The 16,000-nt window shown below is 63.3% G+C and overlaps 1 protein-coding gene across 3 annotated transcripts; it reads right to left on the reverse strand.

The window, feature by feature from the left end:
- Positions 1 to 872: 872 nt before the first annotated feature.
- SEZ6 (seizure related 6 homolog) lies at positions 873 to 14,372 on the reverse strand. 3 transcript variants are annotated; one of them, XM_069033645.1, is made up of 17 exons: positions 14,309 to 14,372; positions 6,305 to 6,874; positions 6,099 to 6,232; positions 5,021 to 5,213; positions 4,530 to 4,715; positions 4,285 to 4,453; positions 3,813 to 3,979; positions 3,536 to 3,730; positions 3,100 to 3,238; positions 2,820 to 3,016; positions 2,549 to 2,743; positions 2,278 to 2,469; positions 2,001 to 2,198; positions 1,866 to 1,904; positions 1,644 to 1,764; positions 1,468 to 1,570; positions 873 to 902 (listed from the first exon to the last, which is right to left on the reverse strand). In XM_069033645.1, exons 1-17 carry the CDS (start codon positions 14,370 to 14,372, stop codon positions 873 to 875), a joined length of 2,892 nt encoding a protein of 963 aa, XP_068889746.1. The 3 variants fall into 3 exon arrangements, with proteins under 3 accessions (XP_068889746.1, XP_068889745.1, XP_068889744.1); XM_069033644.1 differs by having other exon boundaries at positions 886 to 918; XM_069033643.1 differs by lacking the exon at positions 14,309 to 14,372 and adding an exon at positions 11,344 to 11,512 and having other exon boundaries at positions 886 to 918.
- Between the last annotated feature and the right edge of the window lie 1,628 nt (positions 14,373 to 16,000).

The following is a 16,000-nucleotide window of genomic DNA, read 5'->3' on the forward strand; positions in this document are numbered from 1 at the left end:
AATGAAACAACCAAAAGATGGGGAGGGGGGCGGTGTCCCCTCCAGATCGAGGGGGCGGCGTGGGCCGGGGTCACTAGCCCGGGCGGGACGCGGCGGTGGTGGGGGGGGCACAGCCATGCCCGGTGCCCCTGCCCGCCCCGTCACTCCGGGTCTGGCCGCGCTGGGGTGCCGGGACGCGCGGGGGGACACGCCGGTGGCGGAAGGGACCCCCCCGAGGAGGGCGAAGCAAGCGGGGGCCGGGGGGACACGCAGCATGCTGGGGGCACGGGGGGGACACGTCCCTGCGTGGCGGCGGTGGGAGACACGGGGGGTGCCGGGGAGCCAGCCCTGTGCTGGGTGGGGGGCGAGGGCGGGGGGAGCACCCACATGGCCACCCAAGCCCCTCGCCCACCCCCCGGGGCTTCGTCCCCTCCCCGCTGCAGCCCCGGGGAGCCCTGTCCTTACCTGGGGGTCCCCACAGCGCTGCTCCCCCTGCCTGTGTCACTCCTCCGTCGCGGGGACTGTAGGGGGGCTGCTGTTTTCCCCCTGCGGGGGGCTGGAGGGAAGGATGGAGCCCAAAGGACAGGATAAAGTCCAGGGGCCCTCGCTGGCTCAGGGGCCGGGGGGGGCAGGGTGGGGTCCAGGGACCCCCACTGGCTCAGCCTCTCATGAGCCCAGTGCGGGGGGCTGGGTGACAGTGGGGCTCGGGCAGACCCCACGGGGGTCCGGATGGATTGGGGGTGGCAGGGGGGTGGATGGTGCCCAGGTGGGTCCTGCCAAGCGCTCGGCTTGAGTCTCCTTGGGAGAGGTGTTCCCAGCCCGTGCCGGGGGCCGGCGGGCACGGGGGGGCCCGGGAGGGGTGGCTGCAGCACCAAGCTCCATGCTGCCCACACCTAGATGGACACCTCATATTCCCTCGTGTCCTGCAAAGAAAACAGACTGCAAGGGGTTGGACACTCGGCAGTGCAACGGGACAGGGATAGGGCATCTCCCATCCCATAAGGACCTGGGGACACATCCCAGACTACAGACAGCCCTGGGGATGCGTGTCCCATCCCAAACGTGAGTCCTGGATCAGTGTCCATCCTGTACATGGTCCCTGGATGGATATCCCAGATATTGTGTGTGGTCCCTGATGGCTGTCTGAACTAAAGCGTGGTGCCTAGGTGTATATCCCACCCCACATGTGGTCCCTGGATCGATGTTCCATCCCATGTGTGGTCCCTGGATCAATCTTCCATCCCATGTGTGGTCCCTAACCGGATGTCCCTCGAGTGAATGGTCCCTGGATAGACATATCATCCCATGGGCGGTCTCTGCATGCATGTCCCATCCCCAGTCTGGTTCCTGGGTGAATGTCCTGGCTAATGCGTGGTTCCTGGAACACATGGCCCCATCCCACGCCTGTCCCTGGCACAGGTGGCCTATGCGATGCAGGGTCCCTGGGGTGCCCAGCCCCAGATGGGGGGCGTGGGGGCCAGTACTTACTCCTGTCTCATAGGTGGGATTGTCAAAAGCCGACTCCACGGTGATGTGGTCATAGGGGTGGGAGCCGGCAAGGGGCAGCTGCAGGACTGGCTTCCCCTGGAGCCTGTGGGGAAAGGGCAGCTGGAGTGGGCAGCAGGAGGGCATCATAGGGTGACAGGGGCCAGTGGGCCACTCACTTGGAGAAGTAGAGATAAATGCCCCCGATGAGCAGGGCCACCACCAGCACGGGCAGGAAGACAGCGATGGCAACGTTGGTGCCCTCCAGCGTTGTCCCCGAGGGCACGGCCTTGGCCACAGCTGTCCAGGAGATGTGGGGACTCACCGAGGGGACACCCCACATTGGCCACACCCTAGGTGCCCATCCATGCCCCAGCACCCCAGTACACCCTTGCCCTTACCATCCAGGTTGCGGTTGCTGTAAAACTCATCGTAGGAGGCTGGAGGAGGGGGAAGAAAGAAACCAACACCGGGGGTGAGAAGTGGGGTGCCGAGCGGTGCCGGCAGGGTGCGGGGGTGCGGGGTGGTCCTCTCACCCGCCTTGCAGATGGGCGGGGAGCCGCTCCAGCGTGAGGGGTGCCCGGGCAGGCAGCGCAGGCTGCCCTCGCCCAGCAGCGCCCGGCCGGCAGTGCAGGAGAAGTGTAGGGTGGCTCCCGCGGGGTACAGCCGCCGCTCTGGGTTCTGCTGCCCGCCCGCTGGCACGCCGGGGTTGTGGCAGGGCTCATACGTCTCCGCTGCGGGGCAAGGGTATGGTGGGGTCACTGCTCGCCATCGACTTGGGGGATATGCCCGGGGAGGGGGTGCCCAACTCACGGATGCACTTGGGGAGACGGTCACTCCACTTGGGTCCCCCCGCAGCACGGTCATGGCAGGTGAGGGTCCCAGTGCCCGCCAGGACATAGCCCTTGTCACAGACGTACTGCACAGTGGCTCCCACCGGGAATTTAGGATTGGAGACCACCCTGCGGCTGTGCTCAGCATCCCCAGGGTCCCGGCAGGTTGTCACTGCAGGTGGGAGTGACCAATGGTGATGGTAGCTGGGGATGTGCCGCAGAGCAGGGGGTCACTCGTGGGCATCACTCACCCCTCTCGCAGGAGGGCAGGTCACCACTCCACGTCAGGTCCCAGTGACACATCAGGAGGTCAGTGCCGGTCAGCTGGAAGCCAGGGTAGCAGTGGAAGGTGACCACAGTCCCATGGAGAAGCTCTGGCTGTGAGGACGTCTTCCAGCCATTGGCGATGTCCGGCAGCTCGGGGCAGGTGTCATTACGGGGGACCTCTGTGGGCATGGAGGGATGAGCAGGGCAGTGGGGACACTGCAGACACCAGTGACGCTGTCCCACTGCGGGGCTCACCAGAGAAGTGGATGACAAAGCCCTGCCGATAGGCAAAGGCACCGGCACCAGGGTCAGACTGGAACTGGACGGTGACATCGGCAGTGGATGCGTAGAGCTTGAAGCGGCCACGGGCGCCCGTGTACTGGCCCAGGATCCGCGCCGTCAGGTCATCGCCATCATAGAAGGTCAGCATGTCCCCCGAGCCCAGCCGCAGCCTGGGGCAGGGGGGCAGTGAGGGCAGGAAGTGTACAGACCCCCCCATGCCACTGTCCCCATCCCGGGCCATCCCAACACTCACACACGGACATCCAGCATGATGCGCTTGTCCTCCTCCACGTGCAGCCCCCAGATGCAGTCCTGGCCCTTCCCGTACGCCTCCGGCCAGTTGGGTGACAGCACCACTCCGGCCGTGTCCGTCAGCTCCCCGCTGCACACCGCTGTGGGCACACACCGGGCTCAGCACTGCCACGGGGCACCCGCCACAAGACCCACTCCAGCATCCCAGATCTGGCACCCGCCATCCCCCGTGACTACGGCTCAAGCACACACCGTGGTGCAGTGACTCCAGCACCCATCGTGGCCCATGCCTGGCTCCAGTACGCACTCCAGCATCCCAGCTCCATCACCCACCATCCCTGTTGGCTTCAACTCACACCATGTCCCTCAGCTCCATCACACACAACAGCAGTATCCCTCATGCCCCATCCACAGCAACCCCCAGCACCAGCACCTACCACGGCACGCTGGTTCTGTCTCATTCCACTGCGGGTCACTGGGGTCCACACACTCGATGATGGTGGAGCCCTGCTCCAGCGTGTAGCCAGGGTCGCAGCTGAACTCCACTGTGGTACCCACAGGGTACCGGGGGTCACTGGCCGTGAAGTTCCCATACTTGACGAAGGGCTCGTAGCAATGCCCCTGCTCGAAGGCTGCAGGCAAAGGGGCAAAGGTCTACAGGGGCCAGGTGGGCACGGGGCTGTTTGGGTTCCCCGCTCTGCCCCAGCCCCATACCCTCATAGCGTAGTGCCATGCCTGCAGCGGCCCCGCTGCTGTCGGTGGTGAGCTCTACGAAGAAGTGGCGCCCAGTGCTGAGCAGCCCCTCGATGGGCAGGTACTCCACCTCGTAGGAGTCGTACACCGGCGGTGCCTCCACGTTGTTGCCGTTGCGGATGATGAGCCTGCCAAGGCATGACAAAGGCAGGGTGCAGTGCTGGCCATGGCGAACAGCACCATCCTTGGGCATGGTCGGAGGTTATCTTCCTTGAATATGGCCAACAGCACCTGTCCTTGACCATGGCCTGTGGCCAACAGTAGCCACACTTGGCCATGGCGAGCAACACCCATCCTTAAATATGACTAATGGCACCCATCCACGACAGATCCCATCCTTGGATATAGCCAAGAGCACTCATCCTTGAACGTGGCCCTGTGCCTCAGGGTGACCCCACACCCCCAGCCCCCTCAGTTTGGTCCAGAGCCAAACCTGTCATCGTCCTCTGCCAGTGACACCTTCTCGAAGTGCAGGTGCAGGCGGTGGCCATCTGGTGCCTCCAGCAGCCAGTGGCACGTCAGGTTGTTGCTGTAGTTCCCGGGAAAGCCGGGCGAGACAATGCGTCCCACTGTGGCATTCCGGACCACCCCGCCGCACGCCGCTGTGGGAGAGGGACCATCAGTGGGTGACTGTGCCGTGCCAGCTGTCCCGTGTCCCCACGGTGCCCCGGTGCTTACCGAGACAGAGGGGCTCGCGGGCGCTCCAGAAGGGGCGGGTGGCGTTGCGGCAGAGGAGCCGACGGGCGCCCTGCAGTTGGTATCCCGTGGAGCAGCGGAAACGGGCGTCCCCACCGGGGTGCAGGCTGCTGACCGAGACCTCCCCGAAAGCCGGCCGTGCTGGGAAGGGGCAGCTCAGCAGGTAGGCTGGAGGCGGGTGGCGGTGTTACCAGGGGTGAGGGGCAATGGGCCCCTCAGAAGCCAGGAACTGCCCCAGAAATGCCTGGGTGTGGCAGGGCTGAGTGACACTGTGTCTGTGGCTGCCGAGAACGATGCTAAATGAACCCATAATTGCTAAGGCAAATTAACTCTCATGGAGAGATTACCTGGTCAGTGCTCACTTATAACCCACCAGCAACACAGATAAACTGCTGGTGTATCGCCACGACCCAAATTAGCACCACACTGGCAGGGAAGATCCCAGAGGGTACAGAGGGGTCTGAGCCCCATACCTTGGTAGTGAAAGTGGTAGGAGCCAGGGCTAGGGGGCCGGGGGCTCTGGAAGCGCAGGGTGAGGAGGTTGGCGGGGCTGCGGATGACCTGGCCCCGCAGCAGGAAGGACTCGTTGGCCAGGAGGTTGGGCTCCAGGCCTCCCGCGCTCTCCACCGTTAGCGTCTCCCCTTCTGCCAGGCTGATGTTCTCTACCTGCAGGGGACACAAGTGTCACCACCACAGCATTGCCTGGCTCGGAGCTGGTCCTTGAGTGGCTTCTCTGTGGTTGATAGCCCACTGGAGCTTATCTGTGCGGGGCAGTGCCTTTCAAACACGGTTAGCAGTGCCATAAATCATCCCCCACGCCATGAGCAGCAGGGCCCAGCCGGTGCTCTGCCAGAGCACCACAGCACAGCCAGGCCCACGCTGGCAGCCTTGCAGACAGCCAGCCTCACCCTCTGGAGCAATTTGCTATTAATGATGTTAATTAAGCCATGCTGCATGGTGAGGAGCAGCAGCACGGGTGAGTGTGGGCTGGAGCAGGGCTGATGGTGGAGATGCTGCCTCTGGCTCACCGCTGGTTTTCGACAAGCCACGGCACTGCCCTGTGGTGGCTTCAGCAGAGATGGGGGCACATGGCCACGTGCCACTGACGGGAGCAGCACATGGCCTCAGCACAGCAGGATTTGCTGTCAGCCTCTGCTCCTGGCAGATGGGCGCTGGGTGTTCCTGGCCCTGCAGCACAGCATGGCACCTGCTGGCACTGCTCACACCTTCTCCATCAGGGCTTTGTTAATTAAATCTCTCAGCACTTCTTTGTGATGGGTGCCAGCCACAGCAGCTGGTGGGTACAGAGCATCCTGGGGCATCCATCCCACCAGCTCATGTACCCACATCCCTGTGCTGGGCCCTGCGGGTAGGCAATGCCCTGAGCCAGCTCTCTTGGCTTAGGGACACAGGAATGGGGACAAGGACAGGGACAAGACCATGTGTTTGCTGCACCCTACACAGACACAAAACCATGGCACAGAGTAAGGGACATGCCACGCTTGTCTGCAGGCTCTTGGCACCCTGTCCCACCCTCAGTCCTCAGCTCACCTTGAGCTCCACACCATAGCCAGGGTAGACAGAGATGGTGTAGGTGCAGTCCAGACTGCCATCATAGGGGCCACCAGTTGGCTCTGGGGACACCAGCCAGCCCTCGGGACCCGCCAGCGTCCGGTTGCAGGGAGCTGGTGACAGAAGAGACCCCAGCTCAGCCCCACTTCACCCCAGCTCCACCTGACTCCCTCCCTGGCGCTCACCTGGCCCCTGCAGTGTGGTGACAGTGGTGGTGGTGATGGTGGAGGTGGTGGTGGTCCCTTCCTCATCCCCAGGCACCACAGCAGCCCCGGTGCGGGGTGCCAGGGATGTGCCGGCCGTGGTGGGTGCCTGGCTGGGGGATGCAGTGCTTGACTCTGGCACCCCAGAGGGGGACCACGAGGGGTCTGCACCTGGCACAGCCCCCCATGCCTCCCCCCATGGCCCGGGGCGCCCTGCTGGCGTGGTCAGCGGGTCAGTGGGGAAGGCAGGCCGGGGCAGGGCAGGGGTGCGGGCTGAGGGCTTGGGTTCCGGGGGGCCGGGGGCCGGCTGGAGGGCACCAGCAGGGAGGAGGGGGCCAGCACCAGCAGGCAGGAATGGTGCCTGGGCCAGGTAGTCCTTCTTCAGGAAGGCTTCGTGCAGCAGGTCCTCCAGCAGCGGGTGATGGTTGAGGATCTTGAGTGTGGGCGCCGTGCTCACAAAGCGAGCCTCTGCCTCCCGCTCCGCCGGCGTGGGCAGCGCCGTCGGCTCCACCTCAGCACTCTCCCCGGTCTTCCTTGCCAGCCCGTTGGAGCCTGGAAGGAGGAAAGAACACGGGATGCTGGGGATGTGTGGAGTGATGCTCTGTTGGGGACTGACAGGGAACGGGGGACTGGTGATGCACCAGGGAGTGATGCTCCATCACAGACCAACACTGTGCTCTCAGTGGCACCTGGGACCAGTGCTTGGACATGGGCTGATGCTGTGTCAGGTATGGATGCAGCTCTGGGGAGCGGTGCTGGTGCAGTGCCACAGATCCCTGCAGACCAACACTTCCCCATGGACCAGGCCTGCACCATGGGCGAGTGCCGCTCCAAGGACTAACGCTTTCCTGCACACCAGTATTCCCCCAAAACCAGGCTGGCAAACAAGCCACATGCAGCGGGATTGTGACACCCTCTCCCCAGCATACCCTTCACTGGGGCAGCCCTGGAAATTAAGCCCTGGCTAATTAATGCACATCTGCAGCTTGTACCACGTGAAGGGGTGCCCACTCCTCCTCTGAGCCAGCCCTGATGGAGACAGCCCTGGGATTGGGTGTCCCTGATCACCGATTATCCTTCACCACAGAAGTGGCCATCCCGTGCCGAGGTTTCCCCGGGACTGCACATTCCCAGAGGGCAGACACGCAGGTGATTACCCTGACTGCCATGGCTGCACCAGGAATGTCTGGACACTTGGACCCTCCTCCAGGCTACCAGAGAGCTCACCTTCTTTCCAGCCAGGCTGTCCCTGAGCAGTGTGAGTCTGTAGGGAACCCCCTACCCCATCGATGCTCCCCCCCCTCCCACCCACAACCACAGGGATTCCCCTGTCACAGCCCCATGTCCCTCCCAGACATTAGTCCCCGAGCAAATCCTCAGCATGCCCAGCCCAGCCGCTTACAGCTTTCAGACCAAAAATAAAAGAGAATTTAATCAGCCCTAATGAGTCACCCAGCATCTCCCACTCCCGGATCTGGCACAGCACCATCCCCTCTCCTGCTGGGCACATCTCGGTGTCCCCCAGCCCTGCCGTGCCACGGCAGAGGGGATGCCATGGTGACACCCAGCATCCCTCTGAGGCCCCGGTGTGAGGCACGAGGCCACGGGAGTGCGTGGGCACGTCTTGCCGCCGTGCACAGGCACTGATGACACGATACTGCCAATTACCGGGTAATTATCCCTATCCGTAGCAGGGCAGGGCCCCGCGAAGATTAATTACTCTGCGACTGCTGCTTTTAAGGGACTATTAAAACACATTATCTTGGGTGTGCAGCGTAGTGGGGAGCTTCTGGGTGCTGGCAGGCATCCTCACACCCCTGCTACCCACCCCGTGTCCCCACCGACCCCCTGCCATCGTGCTGGGATGATAATGCCCTGGGCACAGAGGCACAGCGGGGACACCTGCCCACACCAGCTCCGAAAGGTTCACTTGCCCCCCAGCAAGGCCAGAATTATATTTTAATAGGATCCATTTATTAGAACATAAAAGTTAATGAGTTTATACTGAAGGGCGCCAAAATCTCCGTTAGGCTTTATTAGCAGATTAGTGCTTGGGGCTGGGCCCTGCGCCGTCACCACTGCCCCATGCAGTGAAGGCTGGGCTAGAGGTGCCCACCCAGCCCCCTGGACACTCCTCTCCATGGGCCTCTCACCTGCCCGGGGTACTAGGGAGCACGGTGGTCCCCATGGAGGCGACTGGCTAAGGCCAGGCCTTACAGCAAGGATCCTACAACAGGTCCCATCTGGATATTCTGCACCCTGGGCTGGGCAATGTTGGCACCAGGCACTGCCCTGGGCTCTGTGTGGTGCTCTGGGTACCACAGGATGCTCTTGGCACCGGGGGGATGCTTGAGGCTGGGGATACAGGATGCTCAGGACACCGTGGGAAGGCAGCGGGTGCCCTGCTGCTGCCACCCATGCCCCACGAACACCACGGGATTAGAGCCTCCGCCTCCATAGATGTCTCTAAGCAGCTTATCTCCAGTGCCACAGCTATGTCCCTCCCATGTCCCCAAGGTGACCAGGGACTGCTGACATGGGACTGGCTACCCAGCACAACACCCCTCTGGGCCCTGGCACCCAGCAGCGACCCCGCTGAACTCAGGGTGGGCAAAGGGGCTGTCAAGTAGCCATGTGCCTGTCGGGGTCCCTCGGCAAGCTGGCCACGTGCCCACGGCCGCAGCGGAGAGGGGGTCCTAATCCCTCCCGTTGGCTTTGTCGGGTGGGAGTTTATTAACAGCAGCTGGGAGATGCCAGAGACTAATCCGGCTGTGGCAGGCGGAGGCCCCCCCGGCGGGAATCGATGCCGCCTGCTGTCACAAATAAATAAATAAGGCGGCACACAGCCGCCCAGGGAGCACCGATCGATGCTGCCCGCCAAGAAAGCAATAACAGAGTGCCCAGCTCAGGGAGGGGACAGGGCAGGGCCCTTGGTGGCCCCAGGAGCATCACAGCGCACAGTGGTGTTCCATGCCTCAGTTTCCCCATCTGTAGGATGGAGGAAAGGGGGAGGTGCAGGTAGCCATGTGCCTGGCACGGGGTGAGGACAGGGGCTGGGCCTCACCAGACTCTAGGTTTATTTTCCAATTTAAAATCCAATCTGGCTTTGCCCCCCATGGCCAGGGACAGCAGCTGTGATGAATGAGCTGTCAGGCAGCTGACACTACACTCCCCCACCCACAGCCTCCCTGTCCCATGGCCCCCAGCCCCCTGGACCACCCCCAGCCTCCACAACAGCAACAGGAGAGGGAGCACACCCTATTGATGCCAGATCCCTACCTGTCCCCTGCCCTGGTAGCCCTGGGGACCCCAGGCAGGGAGCAGGGATTGCTTCCAGGTGTGAAGGCAGCGTGGGCAGGAGCAGGCAGAGAATACAGGTGGGTGCAGGTGGTGGGTGGGCAGGTGTAGGCAGCGTGGGAATGCAGGCATTGTCGGGATGCAGGCAGGCGTGGGTGGGCAGATGCAGGCAGGAGCACACAGATGGTGTGAGGATGCAGGCAGGGGCAGGTGGGCACAGGCAGGACTGTGCAGCCAGCTCCCCTGCCACCCAGCTGTCACCGCTGCCACGCAGACAAACCACTGGCACCCAGCGTGGCCAGCTGGCAGCTATGCTGGCATCCACGTCCTGCCACCCCATGGCTACCTCCACCCTGGCACTGCCAGTGACCCCAGATGCCCACGGCCAAGCTGAGCCTGTTAGAGCAGCTGGAGCAGGGACCCAAGGGGCTGCCCTGGTGCCCGGGGACACCGCTGGCGAGTGCGGCCGCCAGCCCTGGCAGCTATCGGAGGAGCTCGGCTTTAATATTCATGGCAGCGCTGGCGGGGAAGCGTTTGACCTTGTATGTTTTGCAATTCTCCTTGAATTGAACAGTCGTTTACCCGCTGACACATGTCACATCACCGCAACCGGTTCCCTGGAGCATCGCGGCGGCCGAGCGCCGGCTGACACACCGAGCGCCCCGAGCACCACCAGCACGGGGTGGGCATGAGGGCAGAACCCAGCGGCCAGCTGGGTGCCCATCCCTGGGGCTTTCCTCCCTCCCCACCTGGTGGATGCCAATGGGGCCCTTGCCCCCTCCTCGCCACCCACAGCCCATGTAATCCCCCTTCCCCATTCTCCCTGCGGAGCTAATGGGTTTCTACAGCAATTTCCCTGCGTGGCAGCAGCGGTGATAAATTGTATGTCTGCTGCTATTTCAGACCCAAGCACTGTGCCGTGCCATGTCCCCCCTCCCTCGGCTGACAGCACCCAAATCAGCCTCTCCCCCAGGCTTTCCTGGGATGGATACCCCACTGCTGGGCAGCACCCACTCTGTACCACGCCACATGATGTACGTGCCAGGCCCCCATGGGGCTCTGTGCAAGCTCTGGTCTCCCCCAGGACCCAGCACAGCTCACCCCTCTGGGTGGCAGAGGGGCATTCAGCCCTCGGGGCACCCCTGGGTGCTGGGGATGCCTGCCCAGAGTGGGCAGGAGTCAGGCAGGGCAAGCAGGGCCACGCTGCCCACCCAGCTCCCGTCTCCCCTTCCCTCCGCCCACTGCCAGAGACAGCAATTGAAATCGGTTGCGGGAGGCGAGCGAGAGCTGCTTGTCGGGCTCCGCGTTGGGCTGCTCAGCCATGTCATACTTCCTGCAGACACCATTCCCTCCCATCGCCGCCTGCTCCTGCCAGAGCCAGCATCTCAGCTGTCCCCAGCACTGTGTCCCTCCCAGCCAGCCCCACACCCTGCTCCAGCACCGCTTTTCCTAGAGGATGAACCATCCAGTTCTGGAAGCCACTGAGGGCTGATTTTACAGCCAACATTTCCCCTTGCTGCCACTCCCCAGGGCATCTGGGGACTACCAGAGCCTGCCCTGCCCAAGCATCACCTCGCTCATCGCCCAGCACCGGCTGATTTGGCGTTTCAAACACCTCTCTCCATTTTCACAGGGTCAGAGCAGCGCTCTTGCAGCTGATTAATATTTGATCCCTTCAGCACAGCTCGTTACTGCATTTAAATTATATATGTAATAATTCTTACTGGCACAGCGAGCGTGCGGGCTGGCTGCTGCCACTTCTCCTGCATGTTGGGGGCCGAGCAGATCCCCAGCCTTGGCCAACGGGACCCCCTGGCATCTCGGAGGATGTGATGAGCAGTGCCAGGTCTCAGCACAGTGCAGGCTGGCAGTCAGCCAGGCAGATAGAGGCATCCCCAGCTGCCTCTGAGGGCTCCAGGCAGCCCCTTCACCCACCCGAGGATGCTCATGGTGGGAGCATGCTGGTCCTCCGGTTGTCCCCATCTCCCCAGCAGCAGGAGGAAGGGGTGCTGCCACTCCCGAGCTCCTGCCTGCGACTGGAGGGAATCCATTACCTCCCTGGTTATAGGCAGCTTTCAGAGGCAATCTTTCAATTGTGCGCATTTAAAGAATTGATTGGAGGCGAAATTATCCTCTCCCGTCAGAGCGGCTGGAGACACAACTTCATCCACCTCCCCTGGGGGCTGTTGGTGCTCCCAGAGGACCCCACAGCCAGGGTCAGCCACAGCCCCTACTCCAGCAGGGGCTGCACAGAGAGAGTGACAGCCCCAGGAGCTCAGTGCCAACCTGGGGGTCCCACCAGCACCATAGAAGTTGGGGGTTCTCTGCTGCTCCAAACCAGGCCTGGGGGTGCCCTTGTCGTGTCCTTGCCCAAGCTTCTTAGCCCCCCATTTTCCCCCACATTCCCACTGCTCTGGCTCTGCCTGGTAGCCCTGCTTGGCACAGCACCCTGAGCCAGATTCATCCCTGCCACTGCAAACCCACAGATGATGCCTGCGGCAATCAGGCTCCCGGGCAATGGTGGGGGTGGTTGGCTCAGCCCACGCCCCACATCCCCATGGGACGACCCTGCCCTCCCGCTCCCTGGCTTAAGAGTATTATCCAGATAATCCTGGCCTGGCGGCACGGCAGCGTGGCGGTGACGAACTCCTCCGAGGCACGCAGGGCATAAGCACACGCGCCGTTAATTACCGGAGCAGGCGCCTGCCTCCTTCCCCAGCTCCCCCCCCCTCACACTGAGACCCCAGCCAGCACCCACATGCCCAGGGCACCGTGTCCCCCAAATACATCACCCCTGTGGGCACAGTGCTTCTGGCTGATGCTGGATGCCGTGGCACAGCTCTTGGGGGCACGGCCAGGCCCTGTACCCCTTACCACAGCCTGTGCTGCTTCCCTTTACCCCAGGCTGCCAGGACCCCAAATTACAAGGAGCTCCTTCCAGTGGGGCTAAGACAAAAAATGCCTGGCCTTCCACAGCTTTGGAGAGCTGGGGAGAGGGGCTGCAGTGGGCTGGGGCTGATGGAGCTGTGCCTGGCACCATACTCCTCAGCTGCATCAATGCCATGGGGTCCAGACCCCACTTTCTGCTGGGGCAAACCCCTGTGGATACCAGGGGCTGGTGGTGACCCACAGCTGGGGCAGGAGAGAGATAGGATCAGACCCTGCATTGCCACCACTCGGAGCACATCACCAAGCTCCCCATCCTGGATGAGGGGTCCAAGACTCCCTGTCCCCGTGTCCCTCAAACCCATGGCTTCATCCCCATCAAGCACCAGCCCATCGATGCCAAGTCAAGGCCACAGTGACACTGAGCATGGCAGTGCTGCATGGAACCCGTGGTGCTCCCAGGGAGCCCTGCCTGATGGAGGATTGGGAGCTTGGGGCATGAGCCACACAGGCAGCTCCCAGCACATGGTGGAGGGATACAGGGTGGACAGGACTCCATGGGTCCCAGGCCTGGGAAAAGCTCAGCACCTCCCAGGGCATCCCTACTTTTAAGACTCTGGGAAATGCACATGCAGTGTTTAATTAACTTTATTGATATTCAGAAATTAGGGGACTGACTAGACGTAATTGCTCATTAGAAATTATTGAACTGACACAGTAAGCACCAGCCTCCCTTGGGGGAAACCTGCCCTGCCCAGGGCCCTGCTCCCAGGACAGCGCCAGCGACATGGACCTCCCATTCCAGCTTTGCTGCCCCCCGGCAGGGCAGGAGATGGGGATGCCATGGCATTGCCCCACTTGCCGTCCCCATCCACTCCCTTTCCCAAGAAAGAAGGCTGTGGCAGCAGCCCCAGGCGGCAGAGCGAGCTGGGAATAGCAGCGGGCGCAGGGCCACGGCGCCCTTCCCCGGCTGGGCTCCGCTGCCAGATGGGGAGTTTATGTAACTCCCCGCACGGCTGCTGCCTGCAGCCGGTGCCCACATCCCGCATCCCACCGGGGCTAGCAGGGCTGGACCACGACCCGCCCATCGCCCCGTGCATGGCCACAGTGCTCCAGGGCACCCCAATCCCTGACAGGTCTCCCCAAGCCTTGGAGGGTCCCCAATCCTATTTTTGGGGCAGCAGAGTCGCGAAGCATCGAGGCTTCCGGTGCCCCATGGGTGGCAGAGCCAAGGAGCCGAGCTGGGTGTTGGCTGCTCTCCTTGGCAAGAGCCAACACCCGCCACCCCTGCGTCCCCCGTGTCCCCCGCAGAGCTGGAGGGGTCACCCCAAGCGGGAGGAGAGGGGGAAAGAACCAAATGCCCCCAGTGCCCCCCACCCGGCAGTGGGGACCGCACGGAGGGACCGGGTCACGGCATAGCCAGCCCGAGGGTGGCTCGAAGGGCTCGGTGACCGCGGGAGCGGGTCCCGCCGTGCCTGCCCAGCCCCCGGTGCAGCGATGCTCGCCCCACTCCCGCCGGTAACACCGGCAGAGGGGCTGCCGCCGGAGCCTGCCGGGGGCGGCGTTGCACCAGCCCGGCTGCAAAGCGCTGTGCGCGTCCCCGGAGGGGGTGGCGGTGGGGCGGATAACGGGGAGGGGAGTTCTCGGTTCAACGGGGGGAAACGGGGAGCCTCCCCTCCGCACCGAGGGGCGAGCACGAGTTGGCAAAGTTTAGCGGCGACGGAGGAGGGTTGAGACCACCCGGTACCGAAGGGTGGTCGGTGTGCGCGGCGGCGGTGACCGGGGGTGTCGGCCGGCGCTTACCGTGTACCGGAGCGCGGAGCAGCGCGGCGAGGAGCGGCAGGAGCAGCGCGGGCGGCGGGCCCATGGCCGGCGGCGGTCAGCACCGCGGACAGCTCCGCTGCGGGCGGCGGCGGCGGCGGCGGCGCCCCGAGCGGCGCCCGCCGATACCGGGGACGGCGGAGGGGGGGGGCCGTAATGCTCCGAGCGCGGCGCACACCAATCCAAGGATCGGGGGGGGCTCTGCCCGCCTCCCCCTCAGCCCCCCCCCGCCGTAATGCTCCGAGCGCGGCGCACACCCAGCGCCGGGAATGGGGGGGGTGGGTGTGGGGGGGGGGCTCTGCCCGCCTCCCCCTCAAATCCCGCCGCCGTAATGCTCCGAGCGCGGCGCTCGCCAATCCCGAGGACAGGGCGGGGGGACTGCCGTAATGCTCCAAGTGAGGCGCTCGCTGATTCCAGGGACGAAGCGGGGGGGCCTCCCCCCACCCACCCGTGGCCGTAACTCTCCGAGCACGGCACCCTCCAATCCCGCAGGCTGAGGGGGGGGGGGGGGCTCCTCCCTGCTACCCCACCCCCACGCCGTAACTCTTCGAGTGCGGCGCCTGCTAAAGCTGGAGATGAAGGCTGGGGGAGGGGGATCGCCTAAGCCCCCCTTCCTCCCCGAATCCTGACAACCTTTCGGGGTGGGAGCCACCGAGGGCTGTGGCAAAGGTACTCGGTACCCACCTCACCAGATCCTGCCGCCCCACCGTCTCACCACAACCCCCACAGGCTGCCCTTCCTTATCCCTAAATAGCCCAAATTAGGGCTGGGTTCGTCATCCCCCAAGCAGAGACACCTAGACCCGGAACAGCACAGAGGAGGGCTGGTATTCGTTATGGTGGGGGTCCAGCAGCCCCTCCCCAGCCCCCTGCCTCGGGGTCCCGGTGGGCAGCCAGCCCTGCAGCGGGCAGATGGTGTTGGCACCGGCACCGAGCAGCTCCATCTTGGCTGACGGACGGCTCTTGCGGGTGTTAAAAGTATAAAAAAACCCAGCTCTTTGTTTAATAACCCCCTCCCCATCCCTGCAAAAGCCCAGATGGCTTCGCCTCGCCGGATCCCCCGCAGCCCGGCCAGCCCCGCTGCACACACGGCCCACGCAGCCAGCTCCGGTGGAGGTTTAATTTTAATCCCAGGTCCTGCTTTGCCGACATGCATCATTCCTGCCATGGAGAACGGCATGGCTTGGCATGGCGAGCCAAGAGCAGAGCAGCAGCCAGTCCCATGGCATGGGCTCTGTGCCACCAACGTCGTGGCACTGTGTCCGTGCCACCATCCCCACGGCTGCGGTGGGAGCGGGGCTGGAAGCGATGCCGGGATGCTTCTTATCCCGGGGGTGCTGCCGGCTCTCCCGCAAAACACTTTCAGCTCTAAACCCAAAACTTTGATCCACCGGTAGCGCCATCAATGTTTAATGCAGCAAAGCCCTGGTAGGGCTCGGAAGATGAGCATTTTGAGGCCAAATTGAAGTTTCTAATATTATGATATTCAAATAATTTTAATCTGCCTGATGCTTCCCCAGGCACGTACCTGGACTGCTAATGAGGGGCTGCCTTCAGCTGCTGTTGGTTTTGACAGAAAACAAACAATCCTTTGCAGGTGCCATCAAAGGATTGGGAATGGAGAGGTCTGGGGAGGAAAATGGGGGCGAGCCTGCGTGGAGCCAGCATGTTGCGG

This window comes from Aphelocoma coerulescens, chromosome 19 (genome assembly GCF_041296385.1).
Source record: "Aphelocoma coerulescens isolate FSJ_1873_10779 chromosome 19, UR_Acoe_1.0, whole genome shotgun sequence".
NCBI lineage: Eukaryota > Metazoa > Chordata > Aves > Passeriformes > Corvidae > Aphelocoma > Aphelocoma coerulescens.